Source organism: Vipera berus (genome assembly GCF_964194415.1).
Source record: "Vipera berus genome assembly, chromosome: 1".
Classification (NCBI taxonomy): domain Eukaryota; kingdom Metazoa; phylum Chordata; class Lepidosauria; order Squamata; family Viperidae; genus Vipera; species Vipera berus.
The window spans coordinates 99,221,547-99,244,550 of NC_138202.1; the positions used below are offsets into that span (position 1 = coordinate 99,221,547).

The following is a 23,004-nucleotide window of genomic DNA, read 5'->3' on the forward strand; positions in this document are numbered from 1 at the left end:
CGATAGACACTCTAAATGGTTAGAGGTTACACCAATTTCCACTATGACTACTGCCAGGACCATCATGGAACTGCTCAGAATCTTTGCAACACACAGGCTACCAGACGTGTTAGTCTGAGACAATGGGGCTCAATTTACCACGAAGGAATTCCAGTCCTTCCTCAGGGCTAATCTAATTAGGCACCCCACTTCAGCTCCCTTTCACCCAGCCTCGAGCAGCCAAGTGGAACGCATGGTCCGCACAAACAAGGAATCCCTGAAACGGATTGTCACAGGAGATTGGCACCACAGACTGGCAGATTTCCTACTCTGCCAATGCACAACTCCCTGCACCTCCACAGGCAGAAGCCCAGCCAAACTCCAATGGGGCTGATGATCGATAACCAAGCTGGACAGGCTACTCCAACAGAGTTGCCTCGGACACTGCACAGCCAAAAGCACCAAGAATCTTGCAAGTTGGTGACCGGGTTTAGACCCAGAATTACAGGCAAGGGGTTTTGTGGGTGGCAGCAGTGGTTGTTAAGGTGTCAGGACCACTCTCTTATGAGGTGGTCCTGGAAGATGGGATAGTCATTCGCTGGCACATTGACCAGCTGCATTGGAGGTTAGCGAATCAGTCGCTGGCTCAGGACTCTCAAGAGGGCCGCACACAGGGCCCGTGCAACAGACGTCCAACAGAGGAGCTTGCACACTCAGACAGAACTCTAAGTCAAGGAGATGGGGGAATGGCTGTAGGAGAGTTCCCCCTGGACACACAAACTGTATCCGTTGAGCAGAACCGGCAAACTGCGCTGAGTGCCAGCCCGGCAGATTTTGCTGCAAAATTGGACTTTGGTTTGGGCCTACCAGGACAGGCCAGCCAAAGGGACTCGAGTCAGCCCAACTCCACCGGACCTCAGAGTCCTGGTCTACCCAGCCTGGCAGGCGAGCGGGTAGACTGGGAGAACCCTGCAACTCCTAGACATTCTGAATGGTCAAGAAGGCCGCCTAAATATTTGCAGGACTATGTCAAACAATTGAGGGTTTGAGCCATCTAGGGGGAAAGGTGTATTGTATTGGCCATAACTGTTTTAATCACTTGCTTAATGTCTGACCTAGATTGCTGTATTGCTTAATGGTTGCTGTTACTTAAAGCCAGACTGGCTGTCTCCAAGCTGATAATTAGGCTTGGGGCGGGAAACTGTTACTTTAAACCTATTGGTTGCCACCTAGAGGCTAACAGTATAAATAGCTGTGCAACAGCTATTAGGGCTGCTTCTGTTCTGAGTTAATAAACTTGTTTACTGTTTCAACACTTTGTCTTGTTTAATGCCTAAAAGAACCGAAGATATAACAATATCCCCACAAATGTTGGGGGATGACAAATAGAAGAGAAATGCCATTTCTAAATAGAGCAGAAGAGGTGGCAGTTTCCGAACACCAGTATTGCTCTGTTGAGAACTCTATTGTTCTCTATTGTTGTTTGACAAGATGTACAAACAAATGTGATAACCTGGTGACTGAAAAATTAAGTGCTTGCTGTGATTAGAGTTTCTGCTCTAATTTGAATCTTGGTGTGTCTGATATCTAGGTAGAAAAATGCTATTCGTGAGCATTACTCTATGACCTGGGAAGTCTGAAGAACTATTTAAATAAATTAGTTTCTGCTACAGTCTGAAAAATCTGAGAAATTTCTGAATGGAACTGTATACATCTTTTGTCATTTGTCATTTATTATATTAGACTGACAGTTCTAGTTTTATACCCTCTCTCCACAGCACTGGCCTCAACTTATCCTCGGGCTTATTTTGAGGCAACTTTATCCTGTTCTTTTCTAACAGTTGTCAGTTATAAAAACAGAGCAGAGGGAGCCTGTCAGACTCATAATTATGCTGGCAGCTTTTCTATCACCACAACAGAAGCTGGATTGTACTAAGGATTGTTCCTCGAAAGAGCTCTACATCAATCCCTACCCACCACTTGACAACCATCTTAACAGTGGGTTACACTTCAGGGCTGCAATATTTTATTTTCTCAATGACCTCTTGCCCTGCACAACTACCTTGCTGGGTGTTTTCATGCTGCACAGCAATCCCTTTATATAAGGAGGAGCAATAAACCCTGTTAACATACTAAAAGATTTAGTAGGTGTCTATGGTGTGTACTTCTGGATTAAACCAACAAGCAGCGAGATTAACAAAAAATAGTGCTGGGAGTGGGTTGGAGAGGAAAACACAGTTGTTCAGCTATTTAAGAGCCCTATTTTCCCACCACCATGATCATTATTTACCAACATGAGATCATGTGTTCCCAGTGTTTTACATTTCAACCTGGGTCAATGAAATGATGATGTTGAAATGCTGTCCGGCCTTGGAGGATGTTTGGGTCTGGAGGAAGAGGATCAGGCTGAGTCTTCATCCCAGTAAGATGGAGTAGCTCTGGGTTCATGTAGTGTGTGAATGACCTTGGGAGGCAAGAAGAAGACTTGCATTTTAGGTAACAGTCTGATAGGAGGCTGGAGGTGAGGGGAAAGCATGAAAAGTGTTTCAGAAGGTTTTCTGAACCCCCTCTAGTTTCCCAGAAAATAAACAGAGAGGTCAGGGGAGGAATACTTTCAGTCTTGCACGATTCTGTTAATGCAATCTTATAATGAAATAGGATTAATTTATCTGGGTTTGCTTCTTTTCTTGTCTACCTCACAATGCTGCCTGTTCATAAGCTATCAGATACTGGGGTAAAACTTTCTTTAGTTCTGGATGGATTGCATTTATTTTATATATTCTTACATTAATTTAGTTTCTAGTTTGAATTTATGAAGTTGGGGTAATGCTGTGCCATTGAGTTGGTGTCTATTGGAGGTTTATCTATGTAGTTGTCAGGAGTCAAAAATGATTCAAAGGTACCTCCCGCTAAAGAACTCCGCCCTTTAATTAATGTTTCATTTTCTTTCAATATTTCTAGTTTCTTCATCAAATTACAGCAGGTAGTAGCACCTAGCCAATGCCTGAACTCAGAAAAGTGAAACAGAATAATGAACTGGAGACCACAATGAAATTAGACCCAAATATTTCCTTGAAGAATGCAGTGGGTACTTCTCATTTCTATATTGACAGAAGACTACTTGGATGTTATTCATAGAGTTGCAAGGGCTGAAGCTATGTGGCAAGAACTAGTGGGCTTCAAATCAGAAAGAACCATTGCATAAACGTTAAGCAGGTTTTTCAACTTCAAAGCTGAGAAAAGAATATCTGACTCTATCTGCTGATTCAGAATGGCTGGAAGAAAAGTCTTAGGGATTGAGTGTGTGTGTGCTTGTGTGTGTTTGTACACATGACTTGATCTTTTCTGCAATAAACTGATAATTATTGATATAAAATAAAGGGGGTTTGCTTTTATTTACATCAGCAGAATCGATTTTAAAATAAGAAGTTCAGTAAAAAATGAAAATGTATTTATTTCATTGCTAGCTTGATGAATCCACTTGTATGTAATCCTGGCAGAAATAAAATATTAAAGTTCTCATTTCTGTCTTCCATGGATATAATTAAATGTTTTCTCAGTGTGAATATTAAAATGGCCTATCCAGACGGCAAACAAGCTCTCTCTCCATTTTACTTTGGGTCTCTTCTCTTGTCATTTCCTGAGTGTTGTTTAGGTCCCAACAGCTCTTCAGGCAATATGCCAAACAATAATAATCAAGAGGATCAGACTTCCTGGAGTAGGTGGATTGGTTGCTGTGCATACTAAAAATCATTATGTGATGTCACCTTGAATAACTTTTTTACAAATCAGCTTAGCAAAGTATAGTCAGATTTAGATTTGTACTGAAGGGTTTTTGTGCTAATTAACATGAGATTGATTGCATCACCAACAACGTATACACTTGCAGTATGTTGATCCGATATGTCAAAAGACCTTACAGGTCTTGAAATAAATTGTGGGGAATGGCTCAACTTGTGATATGGGAAGTCATAATAAAGCCTTGCCTCTGAATAACATCTCCGTGATTATCCATGACCTGACACAGATTTTGCATTTCAACCTCCTCTACTCTCCCCCCCCGACTTTTTTTAAAAAAAATATCAACCCTTTCTGATAGCTCATCCACGGGGGATTGAAGGATACATTTTTTTCTCCTCTTTTCTTACACTGAAATGCACGGGAGGGGGATGACTTTAGAAGGTGCATAATACCTGCTTATATAATTTAGTATTTGAAATAATAGTGATATTTTATACAATTAGGTATCTTGGGTCTTTGTTCAGCAGTGGGAAATGCAGTGTGGAGGTAAAACCTTTTTGTATTTTCTTTATTAGAGAAGGCTTCAAAGGAAATACAAATTGTACCTGGTTCTGCTTCTCAAATAATATAATCTCATCTAATAATTGATCTTGTGAATATAAAACACTGGATATTTCTGTATTCTGAATTGATTGGTCATGCCATCCAGGAGTGAACCTTTTATCTTTTTTCTTGCCTGGTTATTTTTCTGGTTATTTTGATTGCCTTTAAACACCTTTTATCAAAATGACCTCCATTTTAAAAATGGGCATCAATGTATCTTTCTAAAACAAAAGTGCCTACGTTATTGCATTTGATTAAATGTTTCTTAAGAGAATCTACGGGATTTCTTGAAATTTAAAATGTTATCCCATAATGAATATTAATTAGCTATATTCCTTGGTTAAATTAAAACGTATCTGAGTGATTATCTTTAGATTATCTTTAGATAATCTTAAAATAAAGATTGCTACTGCATTATAAATCATAGCCCAAGTCCTCATATAATGACTATTGATCCATAATGTATTGATTGATTGATTATATAACACCTACAATATTAGTACTCTAAAATTACAGTGATACAGGAAAATATAAGGAACTAAAATGCAATACCAAAGTCAATGCAGGGATTTTAAGGAATGCAGAACTGAAAAGGCGGTATGTTGAAAAAAACACTGCAATAATTAACCTGATAAAATCTGACACAAATGAGCCAGAATGTTCAGATTAATGTATTAATAATAGCAGTAGCAATAGCACTTAGACTTATATACCACTTCACAGTGCCTTACAGCCCTCTCTAAGTGGTTTAAAAGTCAGCATATTGCTCCCTCATTTAACCTTGGAAGGACAGAAGGCTGAGTCAACCTGAATCAGTGGGAATCAAACTGCCAAACTGCTAGTAGCCATTAGTCAGCTGAAATAGCCTGCACTACTGCATTCTAACCACTGCACCACCACGGCTCAGAAGTAAAACAGCAATAAACTTGTAGTTAAATTTGGTGTAGTTTGCCTAGCTCAGGGGTAGGCAACCTCGGCTCTTTTATGATTCATGGACTTCAACTCCCAGAATTCCTGAGTCAGCTATGCTGACTCAGGAATTCTGTGAGTTGAAGTCCATGAATCATAAAAGAGCCGAGGTTGCCTACCCCTGAGCTAGCTCAAGTGGCAATTTGTAACTGATGTTGGCTATCTCAGAAAGCTTGATAGTCATTATATGCGCTGTTCAGATCTGAAGGAGAAAAAGTGCTTTGAGATACATGGACATGCTTGCTACACATGTTACCATCTTTTAAAGAAATTGGATCTTTCATGGCAGTTGTTTGATTCCCTAAAAATATACCTTTATGTTAAGGAACTGCTGACAAGGTACAATTACATTTCACCAGTCAGAGTCTCCTTAAAGAAGCTACATATTTTCCTGGCTCACACAATAATGAGTGTGAAATAAAATACTTCCTTGCTTGCTCCAATTTGGAACCTTCTTAACTTCAGACATGCATATTTCTTGGTATTGTTCAGCTGAAATGTAAGACCAGAAAAAATGCAGCTTCTCTAAGAAGGTGCAGAGAGATATGGTGGGAATATATCTAGATCCAAGATTGTCTTGCAGCAAGATGCAGATAGATAGATAGATAGATAGATAGATAGATAGATAGATAGATAGATAGATAGATAGATAGATAGATAGATAGATAGCAAATAGTAACAGCAAATAGTAAAGCAAATAGTAAAGCAAAATAAACAGCAAATAGTAACAGCAAATAGTAAAGAGCCTTGGTGGAGCAGTGGGCTAACACCTCCTTAAGTAACACCAGCTGCCTGCAATTAGTGCAGGTTCGCATCCCACCAGGCTCAAGGTTGACTCAGCCTTCCATCCTTCCGAGGTAGGTAAAATGAGGACCCAGATTGTTGGGGGCAATTAAGCTGACTTTGTAATAATGCCGCTTGGGGGGTGTGTGAAAGCCCTAATAAGCAGGCATATACATGGAATGAAGGCTACTGCTAAGCTTGTAAGCCGCCCTGAGTCTTCGGAGAAGGGCGGGATATAAATGCAATAAAAATAAAAATAAATAAATAAATAAATAAAATAACAGCACTTAGACTTATATACTGCTCCATAGTGTTTTACAGCACTCTCTGAATGGTTTACATATTTTACCTACCATGGAAGGCTAAGTCAACTTATAGCCAGTCAGGATCAAATTCCTAACAGGGGGCAAAGTTAGTCTGCAATACTGTGCTCTAACCACTGCGCCACCATGGCTCATAATAAAGTACAACACCAGAAAACCATAAAAGTTGCACCAAATTCTGACTAAAATTGACTCCTTCCTTAAATCAGTGCATTTGGTTTTTTTTACAGAAGCACCGTTGAAGCCAGAAGAAAATCCTGCAGAGGCATTCATTGATTCATCCCTCTTTGCTCACTGGGGCCAGGATCTGAGCCCTGAGAACCAACGAATTGCCCTTAAACAGTTCCAGTATTATGGTTACAATGCTTACCTGAGTGATCGCTTGCCGCTGGACAGACCCTTGCCTGACTTTAGACCTAGTGGGTAAGAAGCAACTTCATGTATTTTATCTAAAGAAAAAGGTTAAAAATGGGCTAGATGATATTCTATTTTTAGTGACTTGAAACTTATTAAGTATTGCAGGTATGATCTAGTCAAAAATTATTGTGTTTGGAAACTATGGCTTTCAGAAAACACAACGGATGAAAGTTTTATATGGTGAAATTGGCATTATTAACAGCTATGTTTATTTTCTAAAGATACCATAAATACAATAATAACTGCTAGCAGAGCTGGTACTTTACTTTTTTCTTCTTTTTAAAATATTGTACATCATCCTTCAAAGCTGGAGAAGGATGTTTTCGGGGCTTTTGAAAATGCATTTTTTTAAATGCTTTTTTTTTTAAAAAAAAAAGTCCAACACAATGGTACAAATATATACAATAGTTTGGTTTTAGTGACAACTGTTCTGATTAAAAATTATCAAGCCATGGGTTAGAGAAGCAAGTGTTTTCTGTGTTCAGGTAGAATGATATATAATACTCTAACAAGCTGACAGAAGACTTTTTATAATCTCTAAGCTATAAACTTGATCTTTTAGAATATGTGCGATCCTTTCTGAAGAGAAGCGATGATAAATAATATAATGACAGCAATTCTTTCCTGTTTGAGCAAATCTCCAGGTTTTGGCTCTCAGACAAGCATTAACTTAATATTCCTCCTCCTCCTCCTGGATTTAATAAAAAGGAGAGGTAGAGTGGCATGTTATTAGTATACTGATGACACTAAATCCCTGGATGGTTTCACTCCGCTATTTTATGAAGTTGTTACCATTTTGGAATAAAATAGAATCTTGTGTGGAACTCCACAGTATAAATGCCACAGGGCGGAGCAAAAATCTCATCTTTTGGGGAAAGCTTTCTAAATTGAAACATTGCAAAGTTTTTCCATCCACACCTAATTTAGACAGCCTCTCCAAAAAGATAACTGGTACTGAAAGCTGCTGAGAGCAATAGAAGAATCATAAAGAAGTATAATTTTCTATTTCTTAACTTCAAGCACTATGCAAATAGAACAATACATTATAATTAATCAAAACCAAAAATAAAATTGTACACTTCATGGGAAAATAGGAATATATCAACCGAAAGTTACCTTAGAATATTAAAATAAATAAATAAATAAATAATTTTATTTGTATACCGCCCTTCTCCCGAAGGACTCAGGGCGGTGAACAGGGCAAACATATAAAAATACAAAATACAAAAATTAAAAAGGAATTAAACAAGATGCCCAAGTTAACAATAGATTAAAATACATTTAAAACAACAATAAAATCCAAACCCCATCCCCCATCAGGCCAGGCCGGCTTGTTCGAACAAATAAGTCTTCAGATCGCGCCAGAAGGAGAGAAGGTTGGGCGCCATCCGGAGCTCAACCGGCAAACGGTTCCACAATTCCGGCGCGCCCACAGAGAAGGACCTCCCCCTGGGGGCCACCAGGCGACATTCTCTGACTGGTGGCACCCTGAGGAGGCCCTCTCTGTGGGAACGCACAGGGCGTTTATTAATGTAAAGGCTCTTGTGAATAAAACTTAACTTCTAATAACTTCATGGACACATCCAGGGACAATTGGTTTGCTATTGCCTTCTTAAAACTATCTGTGGTAAAGAGTTTGTAATGTGCTTTCTTCCTTTATGGAGAGAGAGACTCAGTCAGAACTTAATCCATATAGGTCAGAGGCAGAATAAAGAAGAGAACTTAACTGAGAAGAAACATAAATGATGGTAGCCCAGTCTAGAAGGCATGTTATATAGGATGGATCTTTCATGTACTGTATCTCTTTTAGATGAGGAAAGATGAGCAGAGTCTTTCAGATACCTCCAAATCTATTGTCCTAATGGTCAGCAAATATCTTGGTGCAGGAGGCAGTGCATGGAAAGTTGCATTCCAACACATCCTACCACCAAAGTTTGTAGCAAGTAGCTATTTTAGATAGTTTGATTTTCTTCTCACTTTTTAAAAAAAAGAAATAAGAAGTAAAGTACAGTAGGTATGTTTAGCTCTCTCTGAAAAAAAAAAAGCTTGAATATGTTGACCCTATCCTCTTCGGTGTCATAATCCTGCATTGTCCTACAATCCTTGGAGGCCTTAACAATGTACAGTCTTCTCACTAGCTCTCCAGCCTTGTGCTAAACCATAATTAATTCTAATGTTGAATTCATGCCTACATTTTTTCAATTAAAAGTAGGTGCCATAGTTCTAGTATCTTTTTCTTTCTGAGGGAATTCTAAAAATTCTAAAATGCAATAGAATAGGGAATTTTATTGCACTAGGAAAAACTCCCCCTTTTTTAGTAGTAGCCCATCTTATCTTAAAAGGCAGTGATAAAAAAGTGAATTTTTGATTAAAAAAATATTGACATCTCTTTTTACATTAGCTTACAGTGCAACTAAAAGGGTATTTCCTCTAAATATTCCAGATCTAGCTGACATGGTGTTTTAATTGCTAATAAGGTCATACCCTTTAACTGTGCTAAATCTCTTATTAATATATCTGTTTCATACACACACATAGAAAGCTGATACTTTATAAAATAAAAAGTACAACTTAATGGGTGCTGTAACTGAAAGTTTCTATGTCCGTTCAGGGAATGAAGGGCAGTGGTGAGAGAGTGAATTCCTGGTGGACATCTGTGCCTATCTACATAGGTAAAATCTACTCTTGCAACATTGTTCTTCGTTCTCTGTATGGACCCTGTGACTAGAAATGATTAATGATAACACATATGGATGCTAGTATAAGCGGTCTTGAGCAACTAATATGATTATGGGATTGGAAGCTAAAACATAATGAAGAACTGTTACAGGAATTGGGTGTGTCTAGTTTAATGAAAAAAAGGACAAAGGGGTGACATGATAATAGTGTTCCACTATTTCAGGGTTATCGCAAAGAAGAGGGGGTCAACCTATTCTCCAAAGTACCAGAAGACAGGACATGAAGCAATGAATGGAAACTAATTGAGGAGAGAAGCAACCTAGAACAAAGGAGAAACAATCAGTGGAATGATTTGCCTCCAGACGTTCTGGGTGGTCCAACACTGGAGGTTTTTAAGAAGAGATTGGACAACTGAAATGGTATAGGGTTCCCTACATGAGCAGGGGGTAGGAGTAGAAGACCTTCAAGGTCCCTTCCAACTCTGTTATTCTGTTATTAAGAAGATTAAATACTTTGAATGTGGTGTCCAGATCCAGCACTCTACATCAGTGGTTCTCATCCTTTTCTTCACCATGTACCCCCTTTTAAGTACCTATTGTGGCCACAGACCATGGCCACAGATCTCCAAGACTTCACTCAAGATTTAAATCATAATATTTGTTCACAGACCCTCTGTGATGACATCACAGCCCCCCAGAGGTCTGCAAACCACAGGTTGAGAACCACTGCTCTAAACTGTTAGTTCTGAACTGTTAGTTCAAATACTCATTCATGATTTCTAATCCACTGGGGATGCCCAAATATGGGTCAATATTAGTGCCTGAATGGAGTGGCATTAAGTTTTTGGTGTACTGTGTGGCCAAATAACAACAATTCTCTGCATCTGAAATTTAAGATCTTTTGAAAAGTCATCTGATCCAAAGCAATGCATGCAGTGGAATGTTGGCTAGTGATGAAGATGCAAGAATACAGAATACAGAATAACAGAGTTGGAAGAGACCTTCTAGGTCATTTAGTCCCACCCTGTGCTCAACAGGAAACCCTTTACCATTTCTGACAAGTGGCTGTCCAGTCTCTTCTTGAAAGTCTCCAGTGATGAAGCACCCACAATTTCTGAAGGCAAATAGTTCCACTGGTTGATTGTTCTCACTGTCAGGAAATGACTCCTTATATCTCTCCTTGATCAGTTTCCATCTATTGTTCCTTGTCTGGCCTTCGGGTGCTTTGTAAAATAGATTGTCCCCCTCCTCTCTGTGACAGCCCCTCAAATATTGGAATACCCTACCCTGATAGTAGGGTTACTGGTCACATAGCAAGACTAGACCATGTGGCAAATGAAGATATACAGAAAACTTTTAGTTTTGCCTTTATAGTTGAGAAAATGCAATAATCTTGCCTAGCAGCAACAAATCCACAGCAAAAAGATTTCTTTTCTATTAAATGTAGAAAATTGCTGGCCAAAGGAACAACCAAAACTGTGCTAACCTGACTGATTATGCATGCTTTGTGAAGCTCAACTGTAGAGATGCTGCAGGCCATGTGAAATGGCATGCAGACTGGAAATGAGCAGATGTGCAATCAAGTAGGACAAACCCTAAGAGGAAATAGAAGGCAATGACAACTTTTTTTCAGCAATTATCACACAATGGAGTTGATCATGAGAAGAAACTATGTATCTAATAATGCATGCCATAGTATTGCTTCTGTTATACAGGTAAAATCATTGAAAGAAACTACTTTTTGTTCAAGGGATATGTCTGGTGAGTTGCTGCTCAAAGCTCAAGTAAAATAAAGGTATTAGAAGAGATGTTATTTGAAACATACTATACCTATTAGATATTCATTCCAGTCTATATCTGTTTAACAGCATATTTCTGAGCAATCTGTCTTCTCTTAAAAATGTAAATTAATTTAGAAAAAGCCTAGTGCTAAGAAGACACCTGTGCTTTCATTATCAAATTATGATCCCCAAGATTTTCTGTTTAAAATATTATAGACTGGAAGAAGCAGGGCTTTTTTTCTCATAGAACGCTCAGAACGGAGTTCCGGCACCTTTTTTGGATGGAACCTTGTAGGATAGGCAAGGTGGGTTGTATGACGTGTGTGAGTTCTGGCACCCTTTTCTTTTACAAAAAAAGCACTGGGAAGAAGAAACAACAAAATATTAGTGGGGAAATTTTACTAGAAATGGGGATTTTAAATACCGTATATACTTGAGTATAAGCCGAATTTTTCAGCCCACTTTTTGGGCTGAAAAATTCCACTTCGGCTTATACTCCAGTCAACAAAAAAAACTTACCGAGGACTTGTGCGCGGCCGAGGCTTTGGTGCTTCCGGGATCGCCCGCACCTCTCCCAAGCCACCGCCGTCCGAGACCTGCCGAAGTTTGGGGAGGTTTGGGGAGGTGCGCGCGCACCTCCCCAAACTCCGCGCCTTGCCTGCCTGCTTCTTTCCGCAGCGGAAAGAAGCAGGCAGGCAGGGCGCGGAGGAACGGAGACTTGCCGACGTTTGGGGAGGTTTGGGCGCCTCCCCAAACCTCGGCAGGTCTCCGTTCCTCCGCGCAGACCTGCCGACGTTTGGGGAGGTTTGGGCGCCTCCCCAAACCTCCCCAAACCTCGGCAGGTCTCCGTTCCTCCTGCCGACCTTTGGGGAGGTTTGGGCGCCTCCCCAAACCTCCCCAAACCTCGGCAGGTCTCCGTTCCTCCTGCCGACCTTTGGGGAGGTTTGGGCGCCTCCCCAAACCTCCCCAAACCTCGGCAGGTCTCCGTTCCTCCTGCCGACCTTTGGGGAGGTTTGGGCGCCTCCCCAAACCTCGGCAGGTCTCCGTTCCTCCTGCCGACCTTTGGGGAGGTTTGGGCGCCTCCCCAAACCTCCCCAAACCTCGGCAGGTCTCCGTTCCTCCTGCCGACCTTTGGGGAGGTTTGGGCGCCTCCCCAAACCTCGGCAGGTCTCCGTTCCTCCTGCCGACCTTTGGGGAGGTTTGGGCGCCTCCCCAAACCTCGGCAGGTCTCCGTTCCTCCTGCCGACCTTTGGGGAGGTTTGGGCGCCTCCCCAAACCTCGGCAGGTCTCCGTTCCTCCTGCCGACCTTTGGGGAGGTTTGGGCGCCTCCCCAAACCTCCCCAGGTCTCCGTTCCTCCTGCCGACCTTTGGGGAGGTTTGGGCGCCTCCCCAAACCTCGGCAGGTCTCCGTTCCTCCTGCCGACCTTTGGGGAGGTTTGGGCGCCTCCCCAAACCTCCCCAAACCTCGGCAGGTCTCCGTTCTTCCTGCCGACCTTTGGGGAGGTTTGGGCGCCTCCCCAAACCTCCCCAAACGTCGGCAGGTCTGCGCGGAGGAACGGAGACCTGCCGAGGTTTGGGGAGGTTTGGGGAGGCGCCCAAACCTCCCCAAACAGGAACGGAGACCTGCCGAGGTTTGGGGAGGTTTGGGGAGGCGCCCAAACCTCCCCAAAGGTCGGCAGGTCTGCGCGGAGGAACGGAGACCTGCCGAGGTTTGGGGAGGTTTGGGGAGGCGCCCAAACCTCCCCAAACAGGAACGGAGACCTGCCGAGGTTTGGGGACGTTTGGGGAGGCGCCCAAACCTCCCCAAAGGTCGGCAGGTCTGCGCGGAGGAACGGAGACCTGCCGAGGTTTGGGGAGGTTTGGGGAGGCGCCCAAACCTCCCCAAACAGGAACGGAGACCTGCCGAGGTTTGGGGACGTTTGGGGAGGCGCCCAAACCTCCCCAAAGGTCGGCAGGTCTGCGCGGAGGAACGGAGACCTGCCGAGGTTTGGGGAGGTTTGGGGAGGCGCCCAAACCTCCCCAAACAGGAACGGAGACCTGCCGAGGTTTGGGGACGTTTGGGGAGGCGCCCAAACCTCCCCAAAGGTCGGCAGGTCTGCGCGGAGGAACGGAGACCTGCCGAGGTTTGGGGAGGTTTGGGGAGGCGCCCAAACCTCCCCAAACAGGAACGGAGACCTGCCGAGGTTTGGGGAGGTTTGGGGAGGCGCCCAAACCTCCCCAAACGTCGGCAGGTCTGCGCGGAGGAACGGAGACCTGCCGAGGTTTGGGGAGGTTTGGGGAGGCGCCCAAACCTCCCCAAACAGGAACGGAGACCTGCCGAGGTTTGGGGACGTTTGGGGAGGCGCCCAAACCTCCCCAAAGGTCGGCAGGTCTGCGTGGAGGAACGGAAACCTGCCGAGGTTTGGGGAGGCGCCCAAACCTCCCCAAACAGGAACGGAGACCTGCCGAGGTTTGGGGACGTTTGGGGAGGCGCCCAAACCTCCCCAAAGGTCGGCAGGTCTGCGCGGAGGAACGGAGACCTGCCGAGGTTTGGGGAGGTTTGGGGAGGCGCCCAAACCTCCCCAAACAGGAACGGAGACCTGCCGAGGTTTGGGGACGTTTGGGGAGGCGCCCAAACCTCCCCAAAGGTCGGCAGGTCTGCGCGGAGGAACGGAGACCTGCCGAGGTTTGGGGAGGTTTGGGGAGGCGCCCAAACCTCCCCAAACAGGAACGGAGACCTGCCGAGGTTTGGGGACGTTTGGGGAGGCGCCCAAACCTCCCCAAAGGTCGGCAGGTCTGCGCGGAGGAACGGAGACCTGCCGAGGTTTGGGGAGGTTTGGGGAGGCGCCCAAACCTCCCCAAACAGGAACGGAGACCTGCCGAGGTTTGGGGACGTTTGGGGAGGCGCCCAAACCTCCCCAAAGGTCGGCAGGTCTGCGCGGAGGAACGGAGACCTGCCGAGGTTTGGGGAGGTTTGGGGAGGCGCCCAAACCTCCCCAAACAGGAACGGAGACCTGCCGAGGTTTGGGGAGGTTTGGGGAGGCGCCCAAACCTCCCCAAACGTCGGCAGGTCTGCGCGGAGGAACGGAGACCTGCCGAGGTTTGGGGAGGCGCCCAAACCTCCCCAAACAGGAACGGAGACCAGCCGAGGTTTGGGGACGTTTGGGGAGGCGCCCAAACCTCCCCAAAGGTCGGCAGGTCTGCGCGGAGGAACGGAGACCTGCCGAGGTTTGGGGAGGCGCCCAAACCTCCCCAAAGGTCGGCAGGAGGAACGGAGACTTGCCGAGGTTTGGGGAGGTTTGGGGAGGCGCCCAAACCTCCCCAAAGGTCGGCAGGAGGAACGGAGACCTGCCGAGGTTTGGGGAGGTTTGGGGAGGCGCCCAAACCTCCCCAAAGGTCGGCAGGAGGAACGGAGACCTGCCGAGGTTTGGGGAGGTTTGGGGAGGCGCCCAAACCTCCCCAAAGGTCGGCAGGAGGAACGGAGACCTGCCGACGTTTGGGGAGGTTTGGGGAGGCGCCCAAACCTCCCCAAAGGTCGGCAGGAGGAACGGAGACCTGCCGACGAGCCGCGGCCACACAGGGTATTCCTGTGTATTCAGGCTTGCAGAACGGCGGATCGGCTTATACTCGAGTCAATAACTTTTTCCAGTTTTGGGGGGTGAAATTGGGGGTCTCGGCTTATACTCGAGTCGGCTTATACTCAAGTATATACGGTAAATACTAAGGAGCAAACCTGTGGGCTATAGTTTTCATGAATAAAAGAAGGAAAATTGGTGTGAAAGAAACTGTAATAAAGACATTACAACTAAATCTCCAAGCAATTTGATAAGAGGCCTCTCTGTAAGGGACTGGAAAAAAAAACATACTTAGTAGCCGGTTTGGTGTAAAAGTTAAGGCATCAAATGAGACCGTGAGTTCTAGTCCCACCTTAGGAATGAAGCTTTCTCAATGTTCTTGGGCCAGTCACTTTCTTTTAGCCCTAGGAAGCAGGCAATGGCATCTTACTCCCAAAGTCTTGCCAATGGATTTGCCCAGGTAGTCAGCAGGGGTCAAGACTGACTTGAAGATATTAAAACCAAAAAAACCCAAAATACATTCAATGAGTTTCAAGTAGGTATGAAACACATACCCGGTACACATTAGACAATCATAAAATAATACTTTGAGTAAGTGAAAATGTATTGTAAGGATCCTCAAGTAATTCTTTCTTTAAGAATCCTATAGTAGATCCCAAATGTGCAGTCAAAAATGATGTATTTCTGTGGCTGAGTCACATATATTAATCACATTTAATGAAATGGGTCTAGATAACTTATTATACAAATATGTAAGCCTTAAAAACTACATGTAAGTAGTAGCTCTTTCCACTTAAGGATAATATGGCACCTCTGAGAATCAGTTCTCACTTCCTACGCTTGCTGCCTGAATCATAAGGGACCTATTTGGAGCATGAGATAGGGGTTACAGATGTAATTTAAATATCTACTTTGAGTCCTACAAGTTATTTGTATCATTATAGCATATAAGAAAGTCAAAGTCCAAATCAAAGAGGCAATATTGATTTTAACAGGAACCTCTTTTTTTGGTGGTGGCAAGCAGATTGTGGAAGCTGTGTGAGACAAAACTGTTTGATAAAACTTGAGAAGTTTGATAAATGTCAAGATGTGAATAAAACAGACTCTATTCATTCTATTCATTATGAAATTAGATGTCAGCCTGGCAATGTGAACTGATGTGCAAGCTCAACTCTAGAAGTATGTGGTGTAGGAAATGCGGTTATCTAGATTTCATCTTGAAGAAAATGTTGCAAAGTATTAATTGTAGAGTTAAGAATCTACATTAGGCCAGAACATATGTATTATTTTAGTTCAGCTGGATAATAACTGTCTGTGCCTGATCGGATTCCCTATAGTGCATCTGTATGGTAGAGATAACATTTTCAACTAACATAAATTTTGGAGAAATGCTGTAGTTGAAGAGAACAAAAGGAAATGTATGAAGCATATGATCCATTCCCAATGAGGATGTATGGAATAAAGGGACAAGTCAACATAAACTTCTCTTTTTCCATCACAGAGACTTGCTTTTTTCACTAATGTTTACCTTTGCATTTGAAATGAAATGCAACATTTGCACATAAAAGCCAGTGTGCTACATAAACTAAAATAGGTCTCTGCTCCTTTAGGATTTGTTACATGGCTGGAATACCATTTCAGAAAGTTCTGAGATTTCTCTTTTCAAAAACTTTTTTTAAAAATGCTTTTTCTTAAAAAAAAAAAGCTCACTTTTGTAACCTGAATCAATACAAAAATGTCTCAAGCTAAACAAAATTTGGTTTTAGGCTGGTTGCAAGTATAGGATTTGATTGATGGGTTGGCTGGGAAATGGGCATCCTGAGCCATTTTCAGAATGCCTTAACTTCTGTTGCAAAGGGGAAACTCAGGAAGTTTGAGCTGGATGTGATGGGCCTTTCTGCATCAAGAACCATAAGTAATCTACGACTAGAATCTCCATGGGATTCAGAAGAGAAATCTTCAAAAGATGATGAACGTGGTGAACAGGATATTGCCAATAAAAAAAGTATTATTATTATAGTAGGTTTGACTGGATTAACCAGCTAAGAAACCTGAGCAGTTCTGCTTTGTTCAAGATGATTGGGGCTATAATAGATTAAAAGTGGCATTGATTTTGGTTCTGCTCTCCCTAGTAATTTAATGTTATTTCACTGCTATTTTAAGATGAGGATTTGAATTAATTCAAATTTTAACTGATTTTAATTGCAAAGACAATGAAGGGACAAGATGGAAATAACAACTGCATTCAGCTCCATTCAGAATGTATGAGAAGAATTCACATTCCAGTAACGTGCACCCCTTTCACCAATATAATACAGTAAATCTTTGATTAATGGAACTGGATTTCGCAGACTTTGGATTTAATGGAATTTTGTCTGATCTTCAGGGAACAACAGATTTGACTCTAAATCACAATTTTATGGTCTCTGATGAATCAGTTCTAGATACTGTTTACTGTTTCCCCCCAAACAGGTTCTCGCTGATATCAGGAAAGTAAATTTTCTTAGGTTTGAATTCTTTGTGAACTCATGATGTAATTGATTGTGCTTTAACAGGTCCCTCTCCTTACTACTAATCTGCTTTACTATATTCCAAAGGAATTATGTTTAGCCCAATTTAGCCCAATGTTTTACAGGAAGAACAGATAAAAATGGGTGCATTCCTCCCCAGGCCAAAGTGAAATAAATTCCTTAAAAATAAAAGGCCCAAACAGACTTAAATGGTGATGAAAAGTAGGATAAAAATAATATAGACACTATAACAGAATTCGTTTATTATTAGGGTAGATTCTTATCTTCCTTAATTTTATCCTAGCTCACATTATCCAGTCAAAAAGTATTAGTATATTTAAATATGCCATTTGTCAAAAAGATGAAATCTAAATGAATTTAAATATAGTGCATATCTGGATTTTTTATATAAGACTTATTAAGGCAATAAGTCCCGCCTTAGCCATGAAAGTCAGCTGGGTGACTTTGGGCCAATCACACTCTCTCAGCCCAACTCACCTCACAGTTGTTGTTGTTGTTGTTATTGTGAGGAAAATAGGTGTGTTGGATATGTTCGCCACCTTGAGTTATTTGTAAAAATAATAATGGCAAGATAAAAATAAATAAAATAAATATGCAGATGATTTAAGATAAAATTGTTCTTTTTAAAAAATGTTGATATTCATTATAGACTTTTTTATGAATGTATAAAATCCCTGACTTGTAACCATAAAAGAGAACAGGAGAAGAATATCTTCTTCAGTCTTCTGTGGACAAATTTATAATCTGCTGAAACCATTCCCTATTCCCTGTTGATACTTGTCCAATCTCCTCTTAAAACACCAAGGGAAATAAATGCTTTAACTCTCAAGTGCCATTTATTTTCCATAATCCCCCTCCCCACTCATAGGCAGTAACTTTTGTATTGTGTGTTAAACATGTTTTGTTGAATAATCCCCATCCTTTAATGGTGCTAATATATCATTCTCTTTCTATTTATTTTTTTAAAAAATCTTTTAAAATTAAGGTGCTATCGTATTTCATCTCAATATCACCTCAAGAGTTACTTCAGTGACCCCAATTTCTTCTTTCTTTCTATCTATATTAGTAGCTGCCTTTGATCCATCTCTGCTGAAATGTAAACTGTTTCTGTGTAACTTAAAATTCACTGTAAAATGGACATAATCTATTAGGGGAATAAACAATGGCATTTAATATAATATATGCAAATAGTTTAATATTTTGGGCTCATATTTTTTCAGCTCATGTAGTGTTTTGTCTTTGACTGGCAGGGGAAACCTTTATCTTTTAAATGTTCAGTTCAATATGTATGCTTTATTTCATTCTACCAAGATAATGTACAGCATAATTTATATTATAACTTATCAGATATTGCTTGCATCTTCTACTTGAAATTTGTACAAATTTGTACATCTTCTACTTGTACATGGTATAAGAAAGTAGACTATTGAGAATGTATTAAAGATTAGATGAAGATATGTTTGTATAAATGCTGGCTGTCACAAAGGTAGGGTAAGAAATTATTGCTATAGGGTTAAACAGGATAATATTATAGGCTATAGATAAAAGACTGGTGGATAGAATAAGAAGACTGGATGAGTGATAAAGAAGGTGTTATAACCATAGCTATAAGAATAAACTCAAAATAAATTAGAAAGTGGACCCAGATTGTTGGGGGCAATAAGGTGACTTTGTAAAAATGCTGCTTGGGGCCCCCAAAAGCCCTAATAAGCAGGCATATACATAGAATGAAGGCTATTGCTAAGCACATTGATTTGTGCTTCTTAGATTGTAAGCCGCCCTGAGTCTTCGGAGAAGGGCGGGATATAAATGGGATTAAAAAAAAAATTAGAAAGTAGTAAGACTATAGGAAATAAGAAAAATATCTATAAAGAAAGAGATTTGAACATCCTATTTGAATGTAAGCATTTTATTTGAGGATATTTGAAAATGAAACAATCTTATTCATGAGGATACTATCACCTCTTGCCTGATGTCACGAACCCCAGTCTCAACATAAGTTACTTTCTTTTCCTGGATTCTGGATTCTACACACATTTCAGCTAATATATCTTGCTGTAAACAGATGATATATGAGTTCAGTGAAGGCAGCATTTTGGTTTCCCCCTGTACAGCGCAAACAAAGCAAAACATTTCTCTCATACCTTGAATATCCTAAAGCCACATTTTACAGGCATGCAGTGCTTCAGATTGGATTTTTAAGGTGCATGTAGAGTGCAGAAGAAGTCAACATAGCACCTGTAAGCAGCTCTTTAAAGCAGTTGCATCTTTTTCTGGGATCGTCTAGCAGTTGTGAAATTAAGCTGCACAGTACTGGGGAATGGTACAGTTGCTTTTAATAGTTGCAGACAGATGCTATATTCCCAGCTTTGCTCCCCAGTACCTTTTCTGAAACTGAATATTTATTGGCAGAAAAAAAACTAAGTTAAACAATTAAGCTAAGAAACAATGGTTCTTCAGTTACAACTTATAACAATATATATTTTTGGCTATAGCTCAAACCTAGGCTATTGAAATAAATTCTTAATATTGTCAGGCACAAGAAACCAGGAGCTAGTTCAAAAGCACTGTGAGTTTATTTCATGCAACCTATAAACAACAATCTGATCTACTAATGTTCAAGGCAGATAAGAGTCAATGGATTTCAAGGGGGCTGGACTTACATCTCTTTTGGGAGCATTGAGACGTCACACTGATGATGCATCTGACCCTATTCTTGGGCTCAGCTGGTCATCTCCTACAAATATGACCTTTTTATGAACTAATATTCATAGTTTTAGATGAAATGGGAAACTAGATTACTACATATTTCCTAGTTTAATGATGGATCAAGTAAGAAGAGTAGCAAATAGGCCTCAGACACTGTCCAAATCATGACCTATAAATGCAAGAGAATGAGAGTTACTCACGCACTCAAAAATACAGATGGTCCTGATTTAGTGACCACTTAAAAATATAATGGCATTGAATCAGTGGTAGTTACAACTAGTTCTTGGAGTTCTGACCATTGAAAGCATCCCCACAATTATGTGATTGCGATTTTTGGCACTCGGCACCTGACCTACAATTATAATGTTGCAGTGAGCCGTAGTTACATAATTATTATTTCTGACATTTCCTACCAGCTTCCCACAAGCAAAGTCAAGATGCAAATCACAAGAAAGTTAGAAGTCACAGTCACATGAGGTATCACTTAATGACCCCAGTATTTTCCCTCATTAATTCACTATCTGACCATGTAGAATGAGGATAGGTAATATGATGCTTCAGATGAATGGCATGGTGGCATAGTGGTGAAGACACTTGCCTCTCACTTGAAAGGAGGAGAGTTGAACCAAAGGTAGCATCAGATATTTCTCTCCTAGGACGAACTCTGCTGCGAACTCCATGTGGCTTCAGGAAGGGCACCCAGTCAGTTAACTCTGAGCTCCATCAATTCACCCCGACTCTACCCCAAATAACTAAGGAATTACACAGTCATAAAAAGGGAGTTTTGTGACGTTCCAGATGTTATTGAGTTTCAACACCCATAATCTCAAACCAGCATGATCAGTGTAAGAGATGATGGCAATTCAGACCAATACTTCTGGGTGGAAGACAAGGTCTTCATTCTTGTTGTAAAAGAATAAAGGTAATTTATATACAATTCTTGTCTTGGCTTTCAATAAAGTATATTACCATTTAAATGGCAAAGATAATGTCACAGGTTAATGTTTAGTCTAAGAATGAATATAATAAAGAAAACAGAAGTCAGAACTATAATTAACCCTATACTAAAAGATGCTTAAACAAACTAGAGCTCATTATATTTGCATTTTACCTTGATCTTTTGGCAATACTGTTAATATCAATATTTTTTCTCATTTTTAAAATCGTGGGTAATCTAAACCTTATGCTTATAAATGTTCTTTGCTTATGCACTGATATTGACAAATGGAGGCATATTAAAAGTTGGCTCCTTACTTACTGAACTGAACATATAGCAGTAGCCTGGTTAGCATATTGATTCATTGAATATTATTCACGAGCCTACAAATATTAAGCAAACTGGTAATATAATGGACATGCAACATTAATTTTTTTTGCAATATGTTCAACATTTACCGTATATACTTGAGTATAAGCCGAATTTTTCAGCCCACTTTTTGGGCTGAAAAAATCCACTTCGGCTTATACTCCAGTGAACAAAAAAAAAGAGGACTTGCGCGCGGCCGAGGCTTCGGTGCTTCCCTCCAGAGGAAGAAGGCGCTGGATGCGGCTGGCTCCGTGGGGAAGGGGGAGCGGCGGCGGGGGCGACGGAAAAGCCGCAAAAACGGTAGGAGAGATGCTGACTGGTGGCGGCCTCGGAGGAGGCGGAGGGGGAGGAGGGAGTGAAGGGTGACCGGGCGGGGGAGGGGGGGTGAGCCAGAAGGAAAAGGGAAACTCATCCCGCAGAGCGGTTGCGAAAAGAGGGAGGAGATAAGCCTTGATCCGCTTCCTGTGTCTCCTCCGCTCTGCCATGATGTCCCCGTTTTGGTCTCCTGGTGACGTGGGGCTGAGCCGGAAAAGGGGAAGGGGGAGACCGAGGGAGGGAGGAAGGAAGAGAGAGAGAGAGAGACGGAGCCAGCGTCAGCCAGCGGGCTCACGAGGGGCAGCAACCTCGCGAGAGGCCGCGCGCAAGCCATTAGGACGCGCGCAAGCCCTTGGGGAGGCAGGGCGGGAGTGCAGTCTGGCCGCTGGGCTTCCTTTCCCTCTTGTCCGCATCGCTGCAAGGAATTGCGTTGTTTGGGGACGGCGAAGCTCGCCCATTCACACGCTGTCCAAACGCTGGTCATTTGCTGCGGAGCTCCCGCTTGGAAGGGAAGGGAAGGGAAGATTTGTGAGGGGAAGATGCCCTATCGGGGTGGACATAAGGATCCTCCTCCTGAAAAATGTTACCCCAAGTATTCAAGCCAGTCTGTCCCAATAACCTGGTAAGCCTTTCCAAATCCCAGGCTGGTTGTAGTCAGGGTGACCTTCGCGCATCTGGAAGGCACCGAGAGAGCGTTTTTTGTTGAATTGGAGCCATGGGCTAGTCGTGGTTAAGGCACTTGTAGGCGAAGCAAATCACAAAAGCCCCCAAATCCTTCTAAATGCAGCCCACGGGCGAGCTTCCCAAGTTGTTTTAATTTAGTTTGCACATGGCAATAGAAATAAGCTTTTTTCCTCCTCAGCGGATCGGTGCGGTGAAGAGGCTGGGCTTCCTTCGGGGGGCCTTTCATTCCTGTACAAGGGGGAAGGGGAACTCTCTGCTTTTGTGTGTGTGTGTGTGTGTGTGTGTGTGTGTGTGTGTCCCATCTGCAAAGCTGCCGAGGAAGGAGAAGCGGGATACTGGTTGGGTGGAGGAGGCAGTGGCGGTGGCGGAGGCGGCCGCAGCACTGGCAGCCTTCCTAGCAGCGGCAGAGACAGAGGCGGCGGCGGAGGAGGAGGAGGCGGCGGCAGCATCCAAGCGGGAGGAGTCGTGATCCCTCGCTTCTGCTTTCCCCCCCAGCCCGGGAAGCCTCCTTCTCCCCCACCCCTCCCCCCCAGCCCGGACCCCCTTCTCTCCCGGCCTTTTCCCCGGCGCGCACCTGCCCAAACGTCAGCAGGTCTCCCGTTCGCCCGCCGCCCCGCTTTCCTTCCTGAAT

At 42.6% G+C, this 23,004-nt stretch overlaps 1 protein-coding gene across 1 annotated transcript in view; it reads left to right on the plus strand.

Moving 5' to 3' along the window:
- GALNT18 (polypeptide N-acetylgalactosaminyltransferase 18) overlaps window positions 1-23,004 on the plus strand; it is a 328,962-nt gene that overhangs the window by 181,247 nt on the left and 124,711 nt on the right. Inside the window, exon 2 of the mRNA XM_081314130.1 lies at window positions 6,629-6,821. Within this exon, the coding sequence (XP_081170256.1) occupies window positions 6,629-6,821 (193 nt within the window). The remainder of the gene's footprint in view (window positions 1-6,628; window positions 6,822-23,004) is intronic.